The sequence below is a fragment of the Gracilinanus agilis genome, chromosome 3, assembly GCF_016433145.1.
Source record: "Gracilinanus agilis isolate LMUSP501 chromosome 3, AgileGrace, whole genome shotgun sequence".
NCBI lineage: Eukaryota > Metazoa > Chordata > Mammalia > Didelphimorphia > Didelphidae > Gracilinanus > Gracilinanus agilis.
Genome location: NC_058132.1, coordinates 204,272,661 through 204,292,248, shown reverse-complemented (window position 1 = coordinate 204,292,248; position 19,588 = coordinate 204,272,661). Strand labels below are relative to the sequence as shown.

General features: G+C 35.4%; 1 protein-coding gene across 1 annotated transcript in view; it reads right to left on the bottom strand.

Annotated features, from left to right (window-relative positions):
• The window catches only part of CBL (Cbl proto-oncogene), a 95,741-nt gene that overhangs the window by 67,129 nt on the left and 9,024 nt on the right, over positions 1-19,588 (bottom strand). The window contains exon 2 of the mRNA XM_044669637.1: positions 6,613-6,860. Coding sequence (XP_044525572.1) covers positions 6,613-6,860 — 248 coding nt within the window. The remainder of the gene's footprint in view (positions 1-6,612; positions 6,861-19,588) is intronic.

Genomic DNA, 19,588 nt, shown 5'->3' with positions numbered 1-19,588 from the left:
GCATATTCATTACACTGTTTTCTCAGTGCTTGGACCTAAGGCCTATTTCTAATGAAGAACGGAAGGATACAAGAATTTATTAAGTGCCTACTATATGCTAATCACTTATAAATATTATCTCATTTGATTCTTACAACAATCCTGGAAAGTAGATACTAGCTATTATTATCCCCATTTTAATTCAGGAAACAGGCAGGCAGAAGTTAAAGTAACTTGAAGGCATGGGGGCAGCTGGGTAGCTCAGTGGAGTGAGAGTCAGGCCTAGAGACAGGAGGTCCTAGGTTCAAATCCGGCCTCAGCCACTTCCCAGCTATGTGACCCTGGGCAAGTCACTTGACCCCCATTGCCCACCCTTACCAATCTTCCACCTATGAGACAATACACCAAAGTACAAGGGTTAAAAAAAAAAAAAAAAAAAAGTAACTTGAAGGCAGATTTTCCTAACTCCATACTTAATATTCTGTTTATTGTACCAACTCAATCTCTAGTAAGGAGAAAATAACACCAAACTTTTTGTATTAATTTCACTTTTACCTTTTTAATTTCTATAAATGATATAGTAATGCAGCAAAACAATCTATATTTAATAAATATATGTATAGGGGAGGGAAGTGCTGTGTGAAGGAAGTTATTGAGGGGATTTTGATCACGAGGATAGTGGAAACTCTGGTGCCCCCTGTAGTCAGCAGGAAAAACCAGCAATTGAGGTAGGGGACAAAAAAGCAGGAGGCAGGTCTGATGTCCCCTGGGCAGTCCCCTGGGCATACAGGCGAGGGAGGAAGGCGACAGTTGGCTCATGAGGTGTGACATATGAGAGTTGATGGGCAGAGAGAAAGTTAGATAAACTGAGGCCATAACGGATTTTGGGCTCCTCTACTTCCTGAGGACTGCTGGCACTACTATGGTAGAATACAAGCAGAAAGCCAGTTTATTGGAGGCTATATGTTAATCCTTTCTTTAGAAATGATCAATTTCTTCACTCTGCTCTTATCCTTTCCAATTAATAAAATATTAAAATCTATGGCCAGACTCCCCATTTTCAATCTTTACAGTGCCCAAAAATATTTTACTGATATTTAAAAGATCACTGACTCAAAATAGATCATTATGATGCCTATACTTTGAAGGTAAAAGTCTAGTAAAATTCCCAAATTCAACAGACAAGTGCATTTCTACCTCCAAGGAGCATTATGAGTTTCACAAGAATCAGAAACAATCAATGATTCTTTGCCCTCTGGACTCTTTTTGTTAATTAAGATCCTAAAAGTTGGTGAAATACTCCTATTCTCAGGTCTCAGAGATCTTAGAACTGGAAATGAAATAAACAATGACAAGAGCAGGCACATATTCTTGTCCTTGGGCAGCTAGGTAGCACAGCATACAGCACAGAGCACTGGGGAAGACTTGAGTTCCAATACAACCTTGTGAAATTGATTACTGATTAGCAATTATAATCAAGAGTTTTGTTAATCACATTATAGTAATATTATATATTACATATAATACATTAATAAGTAATCATTATAACCATACTTGTAATAATCATTATAACCAAGTTTTAAGGCTTAGAATATTACTGTGCAGGTCTAATGCCCAATCCTCATTTAGCGAGCAAAACCAAATGCAGAAGAGAAGAAAGACTGATGGAGGACCAGTTAACCTGATGTTTGCCTAGTACTGGGTTCCATTGATACAGGGTGTAATAGACAAGGAACATTCTGGAGAAGAGTACAGAGGGTAAACTAAGTCTATGCCCACCCCCACCCCCCTTCATAACAGCACAAACTCTGGAAAGTCCCTGCTTTGGAAGAACACTATGGGGTTGGTTCTTATAAGAGGATGTTGGCCTAATTTGGGTTTTCTGGTCAACATGATGCTGAAAATTTATGGTCAGGTGGTCAGATATTGTAATGAACTAATCACAATCTTAGCTGGGGGGAGGGGGTGCATTTCTGGAACTTACATAACCACTAAACTGTATAAAAGCTGTTCTAATTGCATCAGAGGTCTTTGGTTATTGAGGAATCACTGACCTCTATTATTGGTCACTGTGAGCCTTGCCAATAAATTGATTAAGCTTAGACCTTTTTTGCCTCAGCTCTCTCATTATTTTGGATTTATTACAAAAGCCTCAGATTCTTACTAGCTGTATGACTCTGTGCAAGTCATTTAACCCTGTTTGCCTAAATTTCTTCATATGTAAAAATAAACTGGAGATGGAAACAGTAAACCACTCTAAATCTTTGTCAAAAACATCCCAAAAGGCATCATGAAGAATAGGGCATGACTGAAAATGACTAAACATGCCTACACTTATTTAAAGACTCAATTTAAAGACAAAATAAATCAATGTCAAAAATATTATAACCATAGGAAGAACCCTGTACACTAACCTTCAGATTCACAAAGGGGCTAAAAGAAAATATATTCACCAAAAGTGAATTTCATGTAGTAAATTTTAGCCATATTAGTTTATTTTTATAATCTACAAACCATAACTGAATTACCATTAATTAAAATAAAATATAAGCATGTAATGAGGCAGGACTAGAAGATTTTTTAATTCTGAAGGGAAGCCATTACTAAATATGTGAATGTTGTAGTTTAGCATTTATGGTATATCCAAACTAATCAATCAGTTATATTTTGCCTTTCTTCTCTTCTTAACAAACTCATGGTGCTGCCTTCTCGAAATCGTAGGCAATTTCGCACCCTGAGTTATTCTGAGAAGAAACAAAACACTTCAAATATTGAAAAATAAGAAACACATTCACAAATGAGACTGATTAAAGTTCCATGTGGCAATAGTTGTAACCAAAAGTAACATTAAATTTTTAATATTTAGCTCTCTTTTTCTCAGGAAGAGTACTCTTTGTATCTGTTTAAACTGTCAACTCAAAAAATAACCTTTTCATTTACTATATTACTAGTTTCTTCTATTTCAGACTGTCATCTGCTCTCTTCATAAATTTGACAAAGAACAAGAAATGGTGGATTCCATTTTTTATAAGATTAGAAATTTGTTGTCTGAATAGAACATTTAGCATATAAATACTGAGTTAAATGAATATGTCTAGCTTATACATTTAAGTACAAAGCAAGTTTAACATAAGGCATTCTTATGTCTATTTTTAAAAAAATACTGAATACCTTAATTGTACAAAAAAATTTCCTTCCTCCATTCTTCCTCTTCCCTGCCACACTCCTGCCTCCCCAAGAAAATGAGAAACTTTTCTCCTTCACTTTACCTTATGTCTTTAAATTTCACATTTCACATCTCTAGAACATGGTATTTAAAAAAGCACCTGAATACTCAGTTTCATATCATCCTGATCTTAACTTCTTTACTAGTTTTGTTTTGTTTTTATTTTTTAATATGACAGTTGACTGTACATAAAACACACTTTTTGGAAAACTCTCAAGTATTAATTATAAATCCTTTATTAACAAGCAGTAATCAATGTGAAATATTCATCCAAAAGCAACAAATATAATGTGACATTCACTTTCGGTTTTATTTCCTATCTCATTAACAAATAACTTAAAAGATTAATTTGATGAGAATTTAAATTTAGTTTTTTTAATATGTAAATAAACCACAGTCTCCCAAGAAGCATAAAGTTGCTACCTCCTACAAGAGATCTTTAATGCATACCAAGTTACTTTGTATATATTTTATATTTATTTATCTGCATTTTATTTTCCCTCAAGTTCTTGAGGGCAGGAACTATTTTTTTTGTCTATATAACCCCAAATCTAGAAAAAATGCTAGGTGTTTAACAAATGTTTGAGGACAGAAATAATTGACTTTATTATGTACCTACAGTATACAAACATTATTAGGCACATGAGAAAACAGTTTTAAAAAAACAAGATCCTTGACCTCAAGGGGTTAAAAGATATGGCATATATATGCAAACACCAAATGTGATCCACAATGAAACACCATTTCTTACTGAAGTGAATTGAAATTATCTTCATTCACATATAACTTAATTCCCATATGCGAGGAAAAAAAGAAAATAAGAAATGGGAGACATAAATAAAAACTTTTTTTTTTTTAATTAAAAATTAGAGCAGGTAGGTGGCACTGTGGATAGAGCACCAGGCCTAGAATTGGGAGGACCTATGTTCAAATTTGACCAGACACTTTCTAGCTGTGTGACCCTGGGCAAGTTACTATTACTCTTTTGCCTTGGAACCCACTGCCTACCACTCTTCTGCCTTGGAACCAATACCTAGTATTGAATCTAAAATGGAAGGTAAGGTGTGATTTTTTTTAAAGTAACTGGAAGAGATATAGATCAAGAAGGATGGAGAAAAAAACAATTTTTTTTTTTTTTGCTTTTTGCTGAGGACCACTAGCATTTAAGGGTTTCAAAAATATATATTCCAAAAAATTAGAAATTAAACAGTTAAGAAAGAAGAAAATCAGGAGGGTAATATATTATAGAAGTTATAAAGTAGGGAGTAGACAACTGCTCACACTCAGTCTGCATTTACAAAGCACCTTCCTCAAAACAACCCTTGAAGGTAAGCTACTATAAGGATTATTCTTACTAGAGATAAAGAAACTGAGGTATAGGAAGGTTAAAATTAATTCCAAGGTTATATAGTTGGTAAATAGTATCACAAGAACCTGAAGCCAAGAATTTTTCCTTCAAAAGCCCCATGGGGGCTCCTCCCTTCCTCTGACTGGAGAAAGAGGTTGGACATTGGAAAGTTCCTTTTCAATCTTTCACCATTTAAGGAGGGGTCTCCAGAAATTCATAATACATTTTGCAAGATGAAATCAAGGGGGCAGCTGGATAGTTTAATGGATTGAGAGCTAGGCCTAGAGAAGGGAGGTCCTAGGTTCAAATCTGGCCTCAGACACTTCCCAACTGTGTGACTCTGAGCAAGTCACTTGACCCCCATTGCCTAGCCCTTACCCCGTTTCTGCCTTGGAACCAATACATAGTATTGTTTTCTAAGGCAGAAGGTAAGGGTTTAAAAATTCTTTTAAAAGATAAAATCAACTCTGAAATTTACACCTCCTCAAATAATTTCCTCCCATCCTGACTAAGCAAGACTTTACCACGCTCTTCCACCCCACTACCCTAATTCTTCCCTCTTTTCAGCTTCTTTCTTGGGTTGTCATCCTCAAATCAATGAATAGCTCCTCGAGTGCAGGGACTATCTTATGACTTTCTTCTATCTTTGGCATTTAGTACAGTTCCTGGCACACAGTAGATACTTAATAAATGTTTATTGACTATTGGCCATACCACGGGTTTATTTGATTAAAATTTACATATGTTTAGTATTTTAGAATTTACAAAGTACTTCAACATACATTATAATAATTCATAATAATATCTAAGGCTTAGAATATTATATTACTTTTTACCTTATTTAACCTTCACAACAAACCAGTGAGTGAGATAAGAGATATCATTTCTATTTTACAAATGAGAAAACTAAGGTACAGAGAGGCTAAGTGATTTTTCCAGGGTCACACAGCTATAGTCTGAGGCAAAATTCTGATCCATCTCCAGCACCGTATCCACAGGCCTGCTTATTATTAAAAACATAAAAGCCTCATCAGATCATTCCAACCCACCTTGTTCAATACTTTTTCCGAAGCCTTAGAAGTACCATCTCTGAACTAAATACAGTACTTCTGGCCCAAATCACTCATTTGGCATTTAATCATATAATTTGTTCTACAAATGGTTGTATACTTATGTATTACTCTATCCCAATGAGAATTATGGAGAAGGACCATGTCTTTAATTTTCCTTCTTATTGTGAAATTAATCACCAACAAACACTAACATTTCGATATATGACATACTCAACTTCCTTTGTATTCCCCCCACAAAGGATCCAGCATGGTTTCACACACACAGCTCAATAAAAATCTAGTGATAGGAACTTAATTTGTCTCCATTCTAATTCAAAAAAGTCTCACCAATATAGAAAATAATGTGTTATTTTTTTTGCTTTAAAAAATAAAATTCCACTGCCTAGCCCCAGTATTACCCTGTTAATTTTTGCCAAAATTTTTTTAATTCAATCATATTTTAGGTACGTTTCACAAAGCAAGGCATTTTATCAGTATGCCACATACTTACAACACACATCTGAGGTTCTGGTTATCTGACACATGATAAATTCTAAATGGGCCCAAACACTTATGAATTGTTAAGAAATCAAACCAAATACCAGGAGTAGCTCAGACCAGAAGCTGCTCCCAGTGGATCCACTACTCTCTAGCCTCTCAGTCACTCTATTCTAATACCTCACTTTCACCTACCATTTTATTCCCAATCCTATCTTTCTTCCATATCCCAAAATTTAATACCTTTCAAAGTCCCTAATGGACTAAATCATCTACACAACTCCAAAATCATTTGCTCACTTTCTTGGCACCAGTCTAAGATGATAAAACAATAAAACTGAAAGCTAAGAGGTAGCCTCAAGATCTGATGTAGCAACCCAAACCACTATAAAAATGCATTTATGACATTTTAGTATAATATTTCTAAAATAGCAAATTCAACTATAAACATTACTCATTCAAATTATCAAAAGGAGAACCATGACTATTTCTATAGAACTTTCCATTACCTAGGCTGAGAATTTTCTTCATACATTCTCTCTTTCCCTTCTTTAAAAAGGCTGATGGTCTGCTTAGTTTTCTTCATCAGATTTTCCATAAATACCCTGAAATATTCATTTTCTCCAAGTGTCTCCATTCTCCCTTCATATCTTGACAAGATAGTGCGAAGATGCTGGTAGGTATCTGGTAGCAGGTCTAATATATAAGGTGGACTATTCTTTAGAGCCAGCTTTGGATTCTGACATAAACGCACCACCTGGAACAAATTGAAAAGGAAAATTATGTAGACACCAAAGACTTTCAAACTTCTGATTTAACAATTATTACTCATCCTCTAAATATCCATGAGCATATTAAAGAAATGAATTATTAAATGTTCTATATTATGTTCTCTACAATACTACTTGAACCAAAGCAAACATAAAGAATCAATAAAAATATGCAACAGAATCTTCAACAATTCAAAAGATCTGCAATTTCATCAGTGTGGGTATTCCCTCTACCAACACAAATTTCCTCAGTAATGTATGGATAGCCATGGCAAACCTTCTGACACATACTGGAGCTGTGTGACCCTAGAGAGGCCACAACTTTTCCACACAAGAAAATAAAGACCTTGTAGAATGAGTCTCCTCACCAAAGAGCTCCCTATACCAATCAAATCAGTTAGCTTCCAAACTTATGAATGGAACCTACCCTACCATTTCACCTTGATTTTCATTAGTACTATGTAGAAGTGCTAATGATTTTTCTATCTTTATTTTGTATACAGTACTAAAACAATCATCTCAATCAGTGTTTTTAGCTGATTTGCAAGGAGTTTCTAAGTATATCAGTCACATTATCTGTGGGATAATTTCACTTAATCCTTACCAATACTTAAACTTTTAATTTGATATTACTATAGCTAGCATTTGTATTAATATTTTATTTTTCTCAATTATGCACAATAACAAAATTTAAATGTTTTTTAAAATTTTGAGATCCAAATTATCTCCCTCCTGAAATGATAAGCAATTTGATCTAGGTTATACATGTGTGATTATTCAAAAGTATTTCTGCTTTAGTCATGTTGGAAAAGAACTCTCACATAAAATATACACACGGGCACACAAAATTAAGTGAAAATAGTATGCTTCAATTTACATTCTTTCTCAAGAGATGAATAGCATTTTTCAAAATAAGCTCTTCGGAATTGTCTTGAATCATTATAATGTGGAGAATAAGAATACCTAATTCTTCCACAGTTGATCCCTATACAATACTGCCATTATCTTCTATTTCTTATAGCTAGCATTTCTAAGACTATGTCGAAATAAGAGTGGGTAGAGAAGTCATCTTTTCTTTAACCCAGTTTGCACTGGAAAAGCTTCTAATGTTTCTCTACTCAACAATACTAGATTATGGACTTCACAATAACCTCCTAACTTGCCTCCCTATCTGCAAGTCTTCACCCCCCCAATCCATCTTGCACAGCACTACCAGAATGATCTTCCTAATGCATGTTCTTTTCTTTTCTCCCTCTATACTATTTCACTTAGTAAAATCATCAGCTCCCATGGATTCTGTACGAAAATAGTTCTACATCCTTCCTTTTCCAGGCCAAAACTCTCTGCTGGTCTTGCCTCTTCACCTGCCTACTGAACATCTAGAATTGGATAACCCATCAACATCTTAAACTCATTATGTCCAAAACTGAATTCATTGTTTTTCTCCCAGAACTCTCTCCACATCCTAACTTCCTTATTACTATTGAGAGTACCACCATCTCCCAGTCGCTCAGACTTTCAACTTAAGTGTCATTCTCGATTTCTCATTCTCTCTTGATCCATAACCAACTTGTTGCCCAAGGACTATTAATTTATATCTTTCTAAAATGTCTTGCATATACTCCCTTCTCTTCTGTGCCACTGCTATCATCCTGGTACAGATTCTTGCACTTGAACTATTCCAGCAGCCTAATGGTTAGTCTCCCTGACAAAAATCTCTCCCAATCCAATCCATCCTCTACTAAGCTGCCAAAGGGATGTTTCTAAGTTATAAGTCTGACTAAGTAACCTCCCTATTTAATAATAAATTCCAGTGGTTCCCTATGACCTCTAGGATCAAATATAAAATCCTGTTTTATGTTCAAAGTACTTCATAACCTGTTCCCCCCCCCCAGTCTTCTTACACCTTACACCCCTTCACAAAGAGACAAAGTAATCCAGTAAAATTGGCTTCCTTGTTTTTCCATGAACAAGACACTCCATTTACTGACCTAGGCATTTTCACAGACTGTCTACCCTCCTTGGAATACTATTCCTTCTCTTCTCTACCTCCTGGTTTTTCTGGCTTCCTTCAAGTCTCTCTTTCTTCTTCATCTCACCTTTTACAGGAACCTTTCCTAGTCCCCTTAATCTCTAGTACCTTCCCTCTTTTGATTATTTCCAACTTTATCTCATATATAACTTGTTTATACATAGTTATTTGTATGTTATCTCCTCCAATAGACTGTGAACTTTACAGTTTGTACTGTCTTTTGCCTTTCTTTGTATCTTCAGTGCTTAGGTCAATGCCTGGCAAATATTAGGTTCTTAACAAACATAGTACTAACAACAACAGTGATAGCTCACATTTATATTAGGATTTAAGGTTTTGCAAAATGTGTTATATTTAATCCTTAAAACCTAGTGAAACAGGTCATACAGATATTATATCCATTTTACAGTGATGAGATAAGAAAACTGAGGCTCAGAAAGTTAAGTCACATTTCCACAAAGTTAAACAGATAAAAAAGGTCAGATATACGATTTCAACCCAGGTCCCTCTTGACTCTAAGTTCATCCCTCTTCCATTATACCACATTGCCTTTTTCTCATCTTCAGAGGTTCTCTGAGCTTACCAAAATAAAACAAAAACTCCTTGGCCTGGTATTTCAAGCTAATCAAATTCTACAAATTGATTCAAAACTGTGTTTACTGCTTCATTATATTCTTACTGCCTATTGAGCCAAACTGGATTACTCTCCAGTCCCCATTTTGATTCTTTCTTTCTCTCACCACTGACAAAAAAAAAAAAAGATTTAAAATAAAAATTATGTAAAGGATCTTTGGAGAACAGATTAAAAATTAATTAGAAACTAAAAAATCTAATCCCCAAAAATGAGTGAATTGAAGAACAAATCATAGAAATGATTAGCAATTTCATTAAAGATAATGACTAATAATAAGACAACATATCAAAATCTGTGGAATGCAGACGAAGTAGTACTTAAGGAAATTTTGTATCTCTATAAATGTTTACATTAACAAAAGAGAGAATGTAGATCAATAAACTGGGCATGCAACTAAAAACAGTAAGAAAATAAATTTAAAATACTCAATTAAAATCAAAATTGAAAAATTGAAAATAAAAGATTAATAAAATATAAAGTATTAAATGAATAAAAGTAGGAGTTAGTTTTATGGGGGGAGCAATAAAATAGATTAAAACCATTGGCTAATTTAATATTTAAAAAGAAAACCTAATTACTAATATCAAATATGAAAGGGTATAAATGTACAACCAATGAAGATGAATTAAAGCATTAGGAGCTATTTTTGCCCAACCAATAAAACTTACAATCTAAATTAAATGAATATTTAAAAAAATATAAGTTGCCCAGATAATCAGAAGAGGAACTAGAATACTAAAATAACCTATCTAGAAATGGGACAAAGTGAAATTCAGGTGCCACTTCCTTCATGAAATATTTGCAGTTACAAGAAACTTGTCTCATATTTCCTCATTTAGGCCCCTTCTAAACATTTATATTGCCAGTTATTGATACATATTCTATTAACAATTCCTCAGATTTTTAATAGATGTCTAAGTCTGCTCTGAGTCTTATGTCCAGGGACTTCATGTTAGATACTAAACTCTGGTCCCAATCTATTACCTCAAGGATCAATACAAACTCCTATTTGGCAGTTAAAATACTTCACAGCTAAGTTCAAAGTTACCTCTCCAGATTTATTACACACTATTCTCAACCTACATTCTATGGTCCAGACAAGCTGGCCTTGTTGCTGTTTCTCACATAAGACATTCCATTTCCCACCTTTATTGAACAGACTCTTAATGCACTCTCCTGAATTATATCTCTTGGAATTCCTAGAGAAGACTTCATGGAAGAAGTAGTATTTTGCAGCCCTTATAAGACATTAAAGGAAAAAATACTGGACTAAAAATCAAGAGCCCTAGGTTTTAAGTGCCAACCAGCTCTATGTAAACATGACAGTAGGCAAAATATTTCACCCCCTCTTGATCTGCTTTCTCATCTGTAAAATGAAGGGGGTATCTCACAGGTTCATTTCAATTCCAATATCATATAACTCTCCATATTCTACCTCATGGCCCTTGTTATATAGCTACGACTAGCCTCTGTGAAGGGGTGAACCTCCCTCTCTATTCCAAAGTAGCTGTCAGTACAACACTAATTCCTCAAGTGTCAATACACTATGTGCTCTCTGCCTAGTAAGTACTGGTTATGCAACGTTAGATATAAGAATCTAAGTCTGCTGTTCCCTGGCAAACAATCTGCTAAAATTTGGGGTCATTTGTAGGAAAGAAAAAGGACATATCTTAAGAGTTTAATAAGCTGGAAAGGTTACCAAAAAAGGGGTTCTCTGGGACTATTTCAAGTCAATAGTTAACAAGGCATTAGAATCTAGTGCAACCTGCCTTTAGTCTACAATGAATTTAAATAAGCAGGTTTAATGAGCCACCAAGAAAATAGAGTTCAACTATTTTAGGCTAAGGAAAAAATTAACAAACTGCTTTCTAATCATGTTTGTCTTCATAAATTCATTTTTATTTTCATTGACCTACAGTAGCAAAATGGCTGCCTTTTCCTTCTTTCTCAATCTATAAAATTAAAGTTCATCAATCACAACAATATCAAAAGACAAGGGCCTGGGAAACCATTAGGAGTCCTAGCATTGTTGTTATATGCTACATTCACAATAGCTCTCTCATTGGCTCTCCTTTCCCAATTTTCTTCTGTCAAATAAAGTGTTTGGTGAGTAATTTTTTAAAATTAGAAATTGGTATGCTCATAGTAATTAAAAATAAAATTCCCCTTGAAAACTGTAAGAAAAATTTAACCTACAGAATGTGGAGAGAAGAGTAAAAGTACATGAAATCCTAACAATTTTCTGCACTAAAGAGTTTGCACTTTTAGTATGGTCTGGGAAAGCAGGAAATACAAATCTTTATCTTATGTGATGACTGCTTCCTAAAAACTAGGCATTAAAAATTTTTTTTATATAACCACCTTACCCAAAGAAGTATTTACCCACTAAAAAGTTTCACATGTTTAAGCAGAATAAAATAGGTTCCACCATATTTCCTTACTTTTGCTATCAATCTCTTAATATTGTATAACTTGTTCAGAATATAATTCAACCAAGATGTTTAAAAAATTCAATTTGGCTGGAAATAAATGTGATATAAAACAAAAAGGCATCAATAAAACAAAAAAGGGAAGAAAACTTGAATATATTAGTATATGGGATAAAACAATGAAAATCCTATACACCTAAGTGTTTAAGAGAATCTATCAACATAAGGAACTTAATAGCTTTTTAACTAAAACAATTTGCATTTATATTTTAAGATAGAATGGTTAATGAGCCACCCAGCTGCCCCTCTGATATTTTTTAAATGAAATATATCCTCCCAAATGGGTACAAAAAAAGCTTTTGACTCCTACTTACTGTTCATCTTCACTCATTTATAAAAATTCTATTCAGTGATTTGAACTGTAATTACTAAAACATTTCTTTAATAGCACCAAAATACTTTATTTTTTAACCCTCACCTTCTCTAGGATCAGTTCTAATATAGAAATGTAGCAAGGGCTTGGCAATGGGGTTAAGTGATTTGCTTGGGTCACACAGCTAGGAAGTATCTGGGACCAATCTGATTGGTCCTCCTAACTCCAGGCCTGAAGCTCTATCTACTGTGCCTGGCTGTCTCCACCAAAGTACTTTTTAGAAACACCCTGTCACTTATAGTTGCAAATCAACTTTCAATTATTACATCAACTGCAGAAAAAAATGCATTCAACATTCAACTCTTTCAATGCAATACCCAATCTGACAAACATAAAGAACATGGTAAATGCCAAACCAATTATTCTTAATGTGTGGAAAATGAGAGTTTATTTCATTTTGTTTTTTTGACTAAATTTGCTATCTCCCCTGCCCTGGGCATTTTGCACAATCACATCTTACAACAAATATATATATATATGTATATATAAAAATATACAAAAAAAAACCCCTATAACCCAAACCTCCTAAAAGAATAATCAACTAAGTCAACAATAAACTAATAACATCCCCAGAATAGCAAAAAGCAGCCTAGTAAGATGTCCTTAAGCATGCAACTAGGATATTATGAGAACTTGACTTTGAAGTCAGTCACTCCAATCCCTGAATCTATCAGAGAACTCTTAATTCCCTACCATGAATAATACCATGACTATTCCTATAAAAGTGAACCTGAAATATTTACTATGAACTGAAATTGATACAAAAGCCAATGTTTTTAAATATATTACACTTTTATTTAGAGGGGGAGATTTGAAAAATTTAAAAATATAGGTTCTTGGTTCTTCAGTGAGATTTATGCTTATGCTTTTGAGAGAAGGGAGACATTTGGGACTAGGTACCTCTAGGTACTTATTTTTGTAAATTTAGAAAATGTAAAAGTAACATTGGCATTTGCGTCACTTCCAGCTTATACTTAACAATTGTTTGACCATACTGATTCTAACTACATATTTTCTGTCTAGTACCTGCTCCTTTTCTCTACCCTCGTTGAAGCCTTCTTTGGCTCTTACTCAGGACCATTACAACAGCTTCCTAATTGGTCTCTACACTTCCAATCTGTGTAAATGGAATTAGCTCACCCCCCATTCATAGTTAAAACTCTAGCCACCAGAGATAATGTCATCCCCACCTCCCTTAGTGGGGAGGAGAGATCTGTGACCCACTCGTGACAATAAGTAACAAATCAAGAACAAGGGACTGCCCTTTGGGCAGTCCAAAACAGTGTTGAGGCTGTCATTTGTCCACTTGAATTAGAGGTGGACCTCCAGGAAGTGACGAAAGCTGCTGTCTTTCAAATATGATGGTAAACTTCCTGTTGAGGGAGTTCGTGCTTTGAACTTGGTGCTGAAAGATCTCTGCTGAGACCTCAGGCAGCTTCCCCTCTGAATTGTCACATGGGTAAGTTAGGCTGGCTCCCTTAATTGCTAAGGCCTTGTGACTAGTAGCCTAGTTTAATTAGCCTTTTAACCTTCTCTCCTTCCGGACCTCTGCTGGTCCCGGCCAGCCTCTCCCTCTATTTCCCTACCTTCTACCTTCCCAATTGTAAATAAACTACCATGAAACTCATCCTGACTTGGGTCTATTTTAATTATGGAATCAATCTGAATTGATTCCTGGTGACCACACCTTAAAATATTTATATAATATCTAAGTTTTCCCTCTTACAAACCTTTCTAGCTTCCCTTTCATCTTCTACACAGCTGACAAATTAATATACCTAAAATACATATCTGACATACCATTCCTCTATTCAAAAACCTTATTGTTATCTATAGAATAAACAAAATCCTCAGTCTACCAAGTAAAACCCTCCATAATCTCGTCCCCTCTTACCTTCCAATCTTACTTCATGTAGTTTGTCTTCATATATTTCACATTCCAATTACACTGGTTGCTAGCTGTTCCCCTACAAAGCATTCAATTCCCCTTCTCCATGCCTTTGCAAAAGTTCTCCCCCACATCTAAATATACTCTGTCCAAGACTTACAGAATCCCTAGTTTCCTTCAGAGTATAGCTCAGGTGCCAGCTCCTGCATAAGGTCTTTTCTGATTCCTGCAGGTTGTTAATGCTACCAAAACTTGTGAGAAATTACTTTGAGCACATTTGTATGGACACTAAATTAATTTAACTCTCAAGAAAGAGATCTTAACCTGGGGTCCATATGACTTCAGCTATGAAAAAAAATTACATAATACATAAACATCTAATTAAAATTTAGTATTTCCTTTTATTGTGAATGTAGACAATAAAAAATCATTCTGAGAAGAGGTCCATAAGCTTCATCAAAAAAGGAATTAAGAACCTTTTGCTAGATTATGAAACAGTACAACCATTTTGAAAACGATTTAGAATTATAGAAATATAGAAATAAAATAACTAAATGTCCATACCCTTTGACCTAGAGATTCCACTACTAGGCCTATGCCCCAAGGAAATCATTGATAAGAAACTCCCCATATAGACCAAACTATTTATAGCAGTTTGCTTGTAAGAGCAAAGAATTAAAAACAAAATATATACCAATTAATTGAGGCATGACTAAATAAACTTTGATACATGAATGTAATAGAATTTTATTGCATATAAAAAAAATAACATTTATGAGATGAATACAGAAAAGCATGGAAAAATCTACATGAACTGATGCAGACTGAAGTAATCAGTAAAATACAATAAATATGACTAATATAAAGAAGATTTGCACTGTCTGATGCAGAATTAAGTAAGCAGAGCAATTTACAAGAAAGTAAGTGGAGAGAAACACAAAACAACCAAAATTGAATATTACAAAATTAACAGCAACAAACATGATGCCAAAGAAAAGACATGAAAGGACGCCCTTAACGCAATCTGAAGATATGGGAGCTCCACAAGTGTGGTATACTACATCTATTTTCTAGATTTTTTTCATTGGTGTTGCTGACGTTTTCCTCTTTTAAAATTTTTTTCTTTAAAAATATTTACCATATAGGATTATTCTCTTGGAGGGGAAAGAGGGAGAGATATTGGATAAAATCCAGGTAATGTTAAAAAAAAAATTTTTAAAGTTAGTGACAAAAAATTTACTTAAAAAAAAAAAACTTTGCTCCAGAGGTCTATAGGTCTTTGGCAGTTAAGTAGAGGATGGACTGTATTAGATATCTTATATTCCAACAGAATATAAACTCCTGAAGAACAAAAGTGGTTTCATTTTTATCTTGGTCTCAATTAACAACTGCCTACCCTTACACAGAGTGTTTAATAAGTACTGCTGAAGTGAATACAAAAACTTTCATAGCTCCCTATTTCCTATAGAGGAAGATCCTGGCATTTAAGGATCACAGAAAAGCAATCTATCTTTCCAATCTTGTTTTATATTACTCCCCTTATAGTTCTGGCATCAGTCAAAATAAGATTTTAGTTATTCTTGGATATCACTTTGCTAGCTCCCAATTTGCTCCTTGAATTCCTATCCTCTCTGTCTAATGTCCATTTCCCTTTTCATCTCTACTGAAATCCATATTCCTCTCCTTTAGAGCACACTTCAGGTGCCACTTAATTCTTTATAGACCCCCTAGGTAAAATTAATCCCTCCCTCTTCAAAACTATAGCACTTTTTTTTTTAAAGAAGGAGGCATTTCTCCCTTTCCCATAACACATCATATACCTCTTAGACTTGATTGTGTTGGATACCCTTCCTTTCAGTAGAATATAAAAATCTTTGAGGGCAGAGTCTATATAATTTTTCATCTTTGTATCATAGTGTGGATTACAGTCCCTTATACATACCACAATGATTGATGATTTAGTCAATAAGGATACTTCTTCCATTGATATAGAAAGCAGCTATTCTATAGCTCACTAAATGGTCTTCAAATGTTGCTATGACAGAAAAATTCATCACCCTGCAGCCAACTCAGCAATGAATCTCTCTAAATTTAACTATGTTGGTCCTTGAGCAAATTGTGTCACCATGTCCATTCCATTCCAGAAAAACCTTTAAGCTTGGTAGATGATCTGACAAGGATTCTGTTCTATTAGCATAGCCTCAAGAGCCAAGGCCAGTGATGGCAAACCTTTTAGAAACAGAGTAATCCTCCCAGACCAGTACTGTGCCCATACCCCCCAGGGACTGAATGCCCTGCCCCACCCCACCCCACCTTTTCCCCTGACCCTCCCCTTGCCCCAGACAGGGGAGGAAAGAAGCACTCCCATTAAGCTGCTGGGCAGAGGGACAGGTGATGAGAGGCACATGAGGAGAGGGGAAGGAGAGTTGCCCAAGTGCTCAGCTCCCCTCCAGCTATGTGCCACATTGTGATCTATGCTACCCTCAATCCTAGTTCCTCTCCAACCCTACCATGGGAAATCACCTTCACCACAGACTCAACGGGCTGCCATCTAGGCCACACCCTCGTGCAACATGAGCTGTGTCTCCCACCTCACCCCCAGCACCTTACTCCAGATAGAGAGAGGAAACACTCCCATTGGGCTGCTGGGCAGAAAGTTCTGAATGTCCTCAGGCCTATTGGGAGGGAGGGGAATAGTTCCACCAGAGCTCACTCTGGCTTTCTAGTAAGGAACTCTGGTGGTCAACTACAGATGTATCCAGAGAGGGCTCTGTGTGTCCTTTTGGGCACACATGCCATAGGTCTGCCATCAGAGGCCTAGGCCCTAGGGTCACCCTCATGGCACATTAGGCCATGGGAGTAAAGCCTCAGTGGAAGTGATTCTTACAACAAACAATAATAAGCAAACAATAAGCATGTATTAAATGCTTACTATATGCCTCCACATATGGGGTTAACCTTATTTAAGTTACTCCTCACAGACTCCAAAAGCTTGGTATTGGTTGCTAGTGGCCACACTTACTACCTTTTCCAAGTTTACAAGGTGGAACTAGTCAGTCAACAAGCATTTATTAAGTGTTTGCTATGTTCCAGGAAGTGTTAAGTACCTGGGACCCAAAGAATGGCAAAAATACTGTTCTTGCCCTCTGGAAAATAGCATTCTAAAGGATGAGACAACATACAATCAACTCTGTACACATAAGAAATAGTAAACAATGTAAATGGGAAGTAATCTCAGAGGGAATGCACTGGGGCAAGTGGAGAAGATTACTAGCATTGGTGACTGGTCTATTGCTTTCTTATAAGAGATCTTCATGCTGGTCAACCTCTGGAAAATGGCAATTTTCAAGCACTGCAAGTGATCAGTGAAAACCACAGTTTCTTTCTTGGCCTTCCTGCTCTTTCATAAAACTGTTAAAAGAAGGAACTTTATAGGATGATTGTGTCATCCAATGTTGCTGGTTGATCCCCACTTACTCTCTCCCAACACAAAATGAAATAGAAATATTTCATAATGGTTTTATTGTAATTCTTTCTCACGAATCCAATGTAGGTCATAACTATTTCCCCATTTTACAGATGAGAAAAAGCAAAACACAACTAAAGAAGAAAAAAGTTTTCAGAAAGTCTTTCAAATAAAGAATGAACTGGATGCTTGGTCAGAGAATTTTCAAATCACTCCTTATAGTTCACCAAGCTTTAAATGCTATAATATAATCTCACTAGGGACAATGTTTTTTAACAGTATAAAGTGCTGGGAGCAGCTGTGTGACCCTGGGCAAGTCACTTGACCACCCCTACCCCCTATCACCCCCATTTTTTTAAAGTAATTTTATTGCTCTTCTGCCTAGAACCAATACTTAGGATTGATTCTCTAAGATGGAAGGTAATGGTTTTAAAAAAATATAATGTGCTTTGGGAGCTAACTAAGAATTCACTGTTTCTAGTGTGAATAGTGTTAATAGGGCAGAATCTCTACCCATACTTTAGTACTGTACTTTTTAAACAATTCCAATCCCTACAGACTATTATTATAAATATTTTATTGTACGATAGTTTGAAGGATATGGCTTCTTAAATGAATAGTGATAGTCAAAACATGCAAAAAGAGTTTTACTGAAACTGTTTCAGTTGGTATAGGTAGCTACATCTGCTTTTCTCACAAATCTTTATCACTATATACATGAATTTCCAAACCAAGTTCTCTTATTTAATAAGAATATGTAGACCCTGTTTCACTGACATACGGAAATACTGCTAATAAATATTAAAACATTATATCTATTAAGTACTACTTTTATCCAGTTCTTTAAAATGTTCCTTTGTAAATCAAATGGAATTAAGAAAATGTGATCTCTTCTCTCTTTTACTCTTCCTCTCCCCTATCAATCTATTATAGAACCAGTTCTAGTCTCTGCTGAGCTCTATTTCTATACCATCCAACTGCCTACTGGACATTTCCAACAAGGCTTACTGTAGGCAACTCAAACTCAACATGTCTAAAATAGAACAGTATGCCTATTTACTCTCACTGCAGAAGTAGCAATTCTAATAAAAATGCTCAAATATTAATCTTATCACTAACTCAGAATGCATTAAAACTTTTCTTTAACCCTTACCTTTTGTCTTAGAATGGATATTGTGCATTTTAAAATGGCTCGTAGTCTCCCAGGACTCTCTGCCATAACTTCCTCAGACACAGCATAAGTATTGGTTCCAAGGCAGAAGAGTGGTAAAAGCTAGGCAATCGAAGTTAAGTAACTTGCCCAGAGTCAAACAGATAGGAAATGTCTGGGGCCACATATGAATCCAGAACCTCTTGTCTCTAGGCCTGGCTACCCCAAATTAATACTTTTTAGTTCAAAGTAATTCATTTATCTTTCTCAGACTTTCCCTATCAGTCAAACTATTTAGTCCTTTTTAGTGGCAAAATTCTCCAGACAGTAACACCTGTGCAGCCTCCCCCCCAAAAGGAAATTATCTCTCTCCTTTGAACTACAGTTCTTTGTACCCATTATACTCCATTTTCACACTATATTTGGTATAGCACAGCTATTAATTGCACATGTCCTTTCCCCCAATCAATGGTAAAGAAGATACAGATATACCTTATTTTTGAAGTATCTACCACAGAATCTAACTTGATGCCTCATACAGAAGAGATGCTCAGTAAATATTGTGGAAGGAAGAAAAGGAAGAAGGAAGGAAGGAAGGAAGGAAGGAAGGAAGGAAGGAAGGAAGGAAGGAAGGAAAGGAAAGGAAAGGAAAGGAAAGGAAAGGAAAGGAAAGGAAAGGAAAG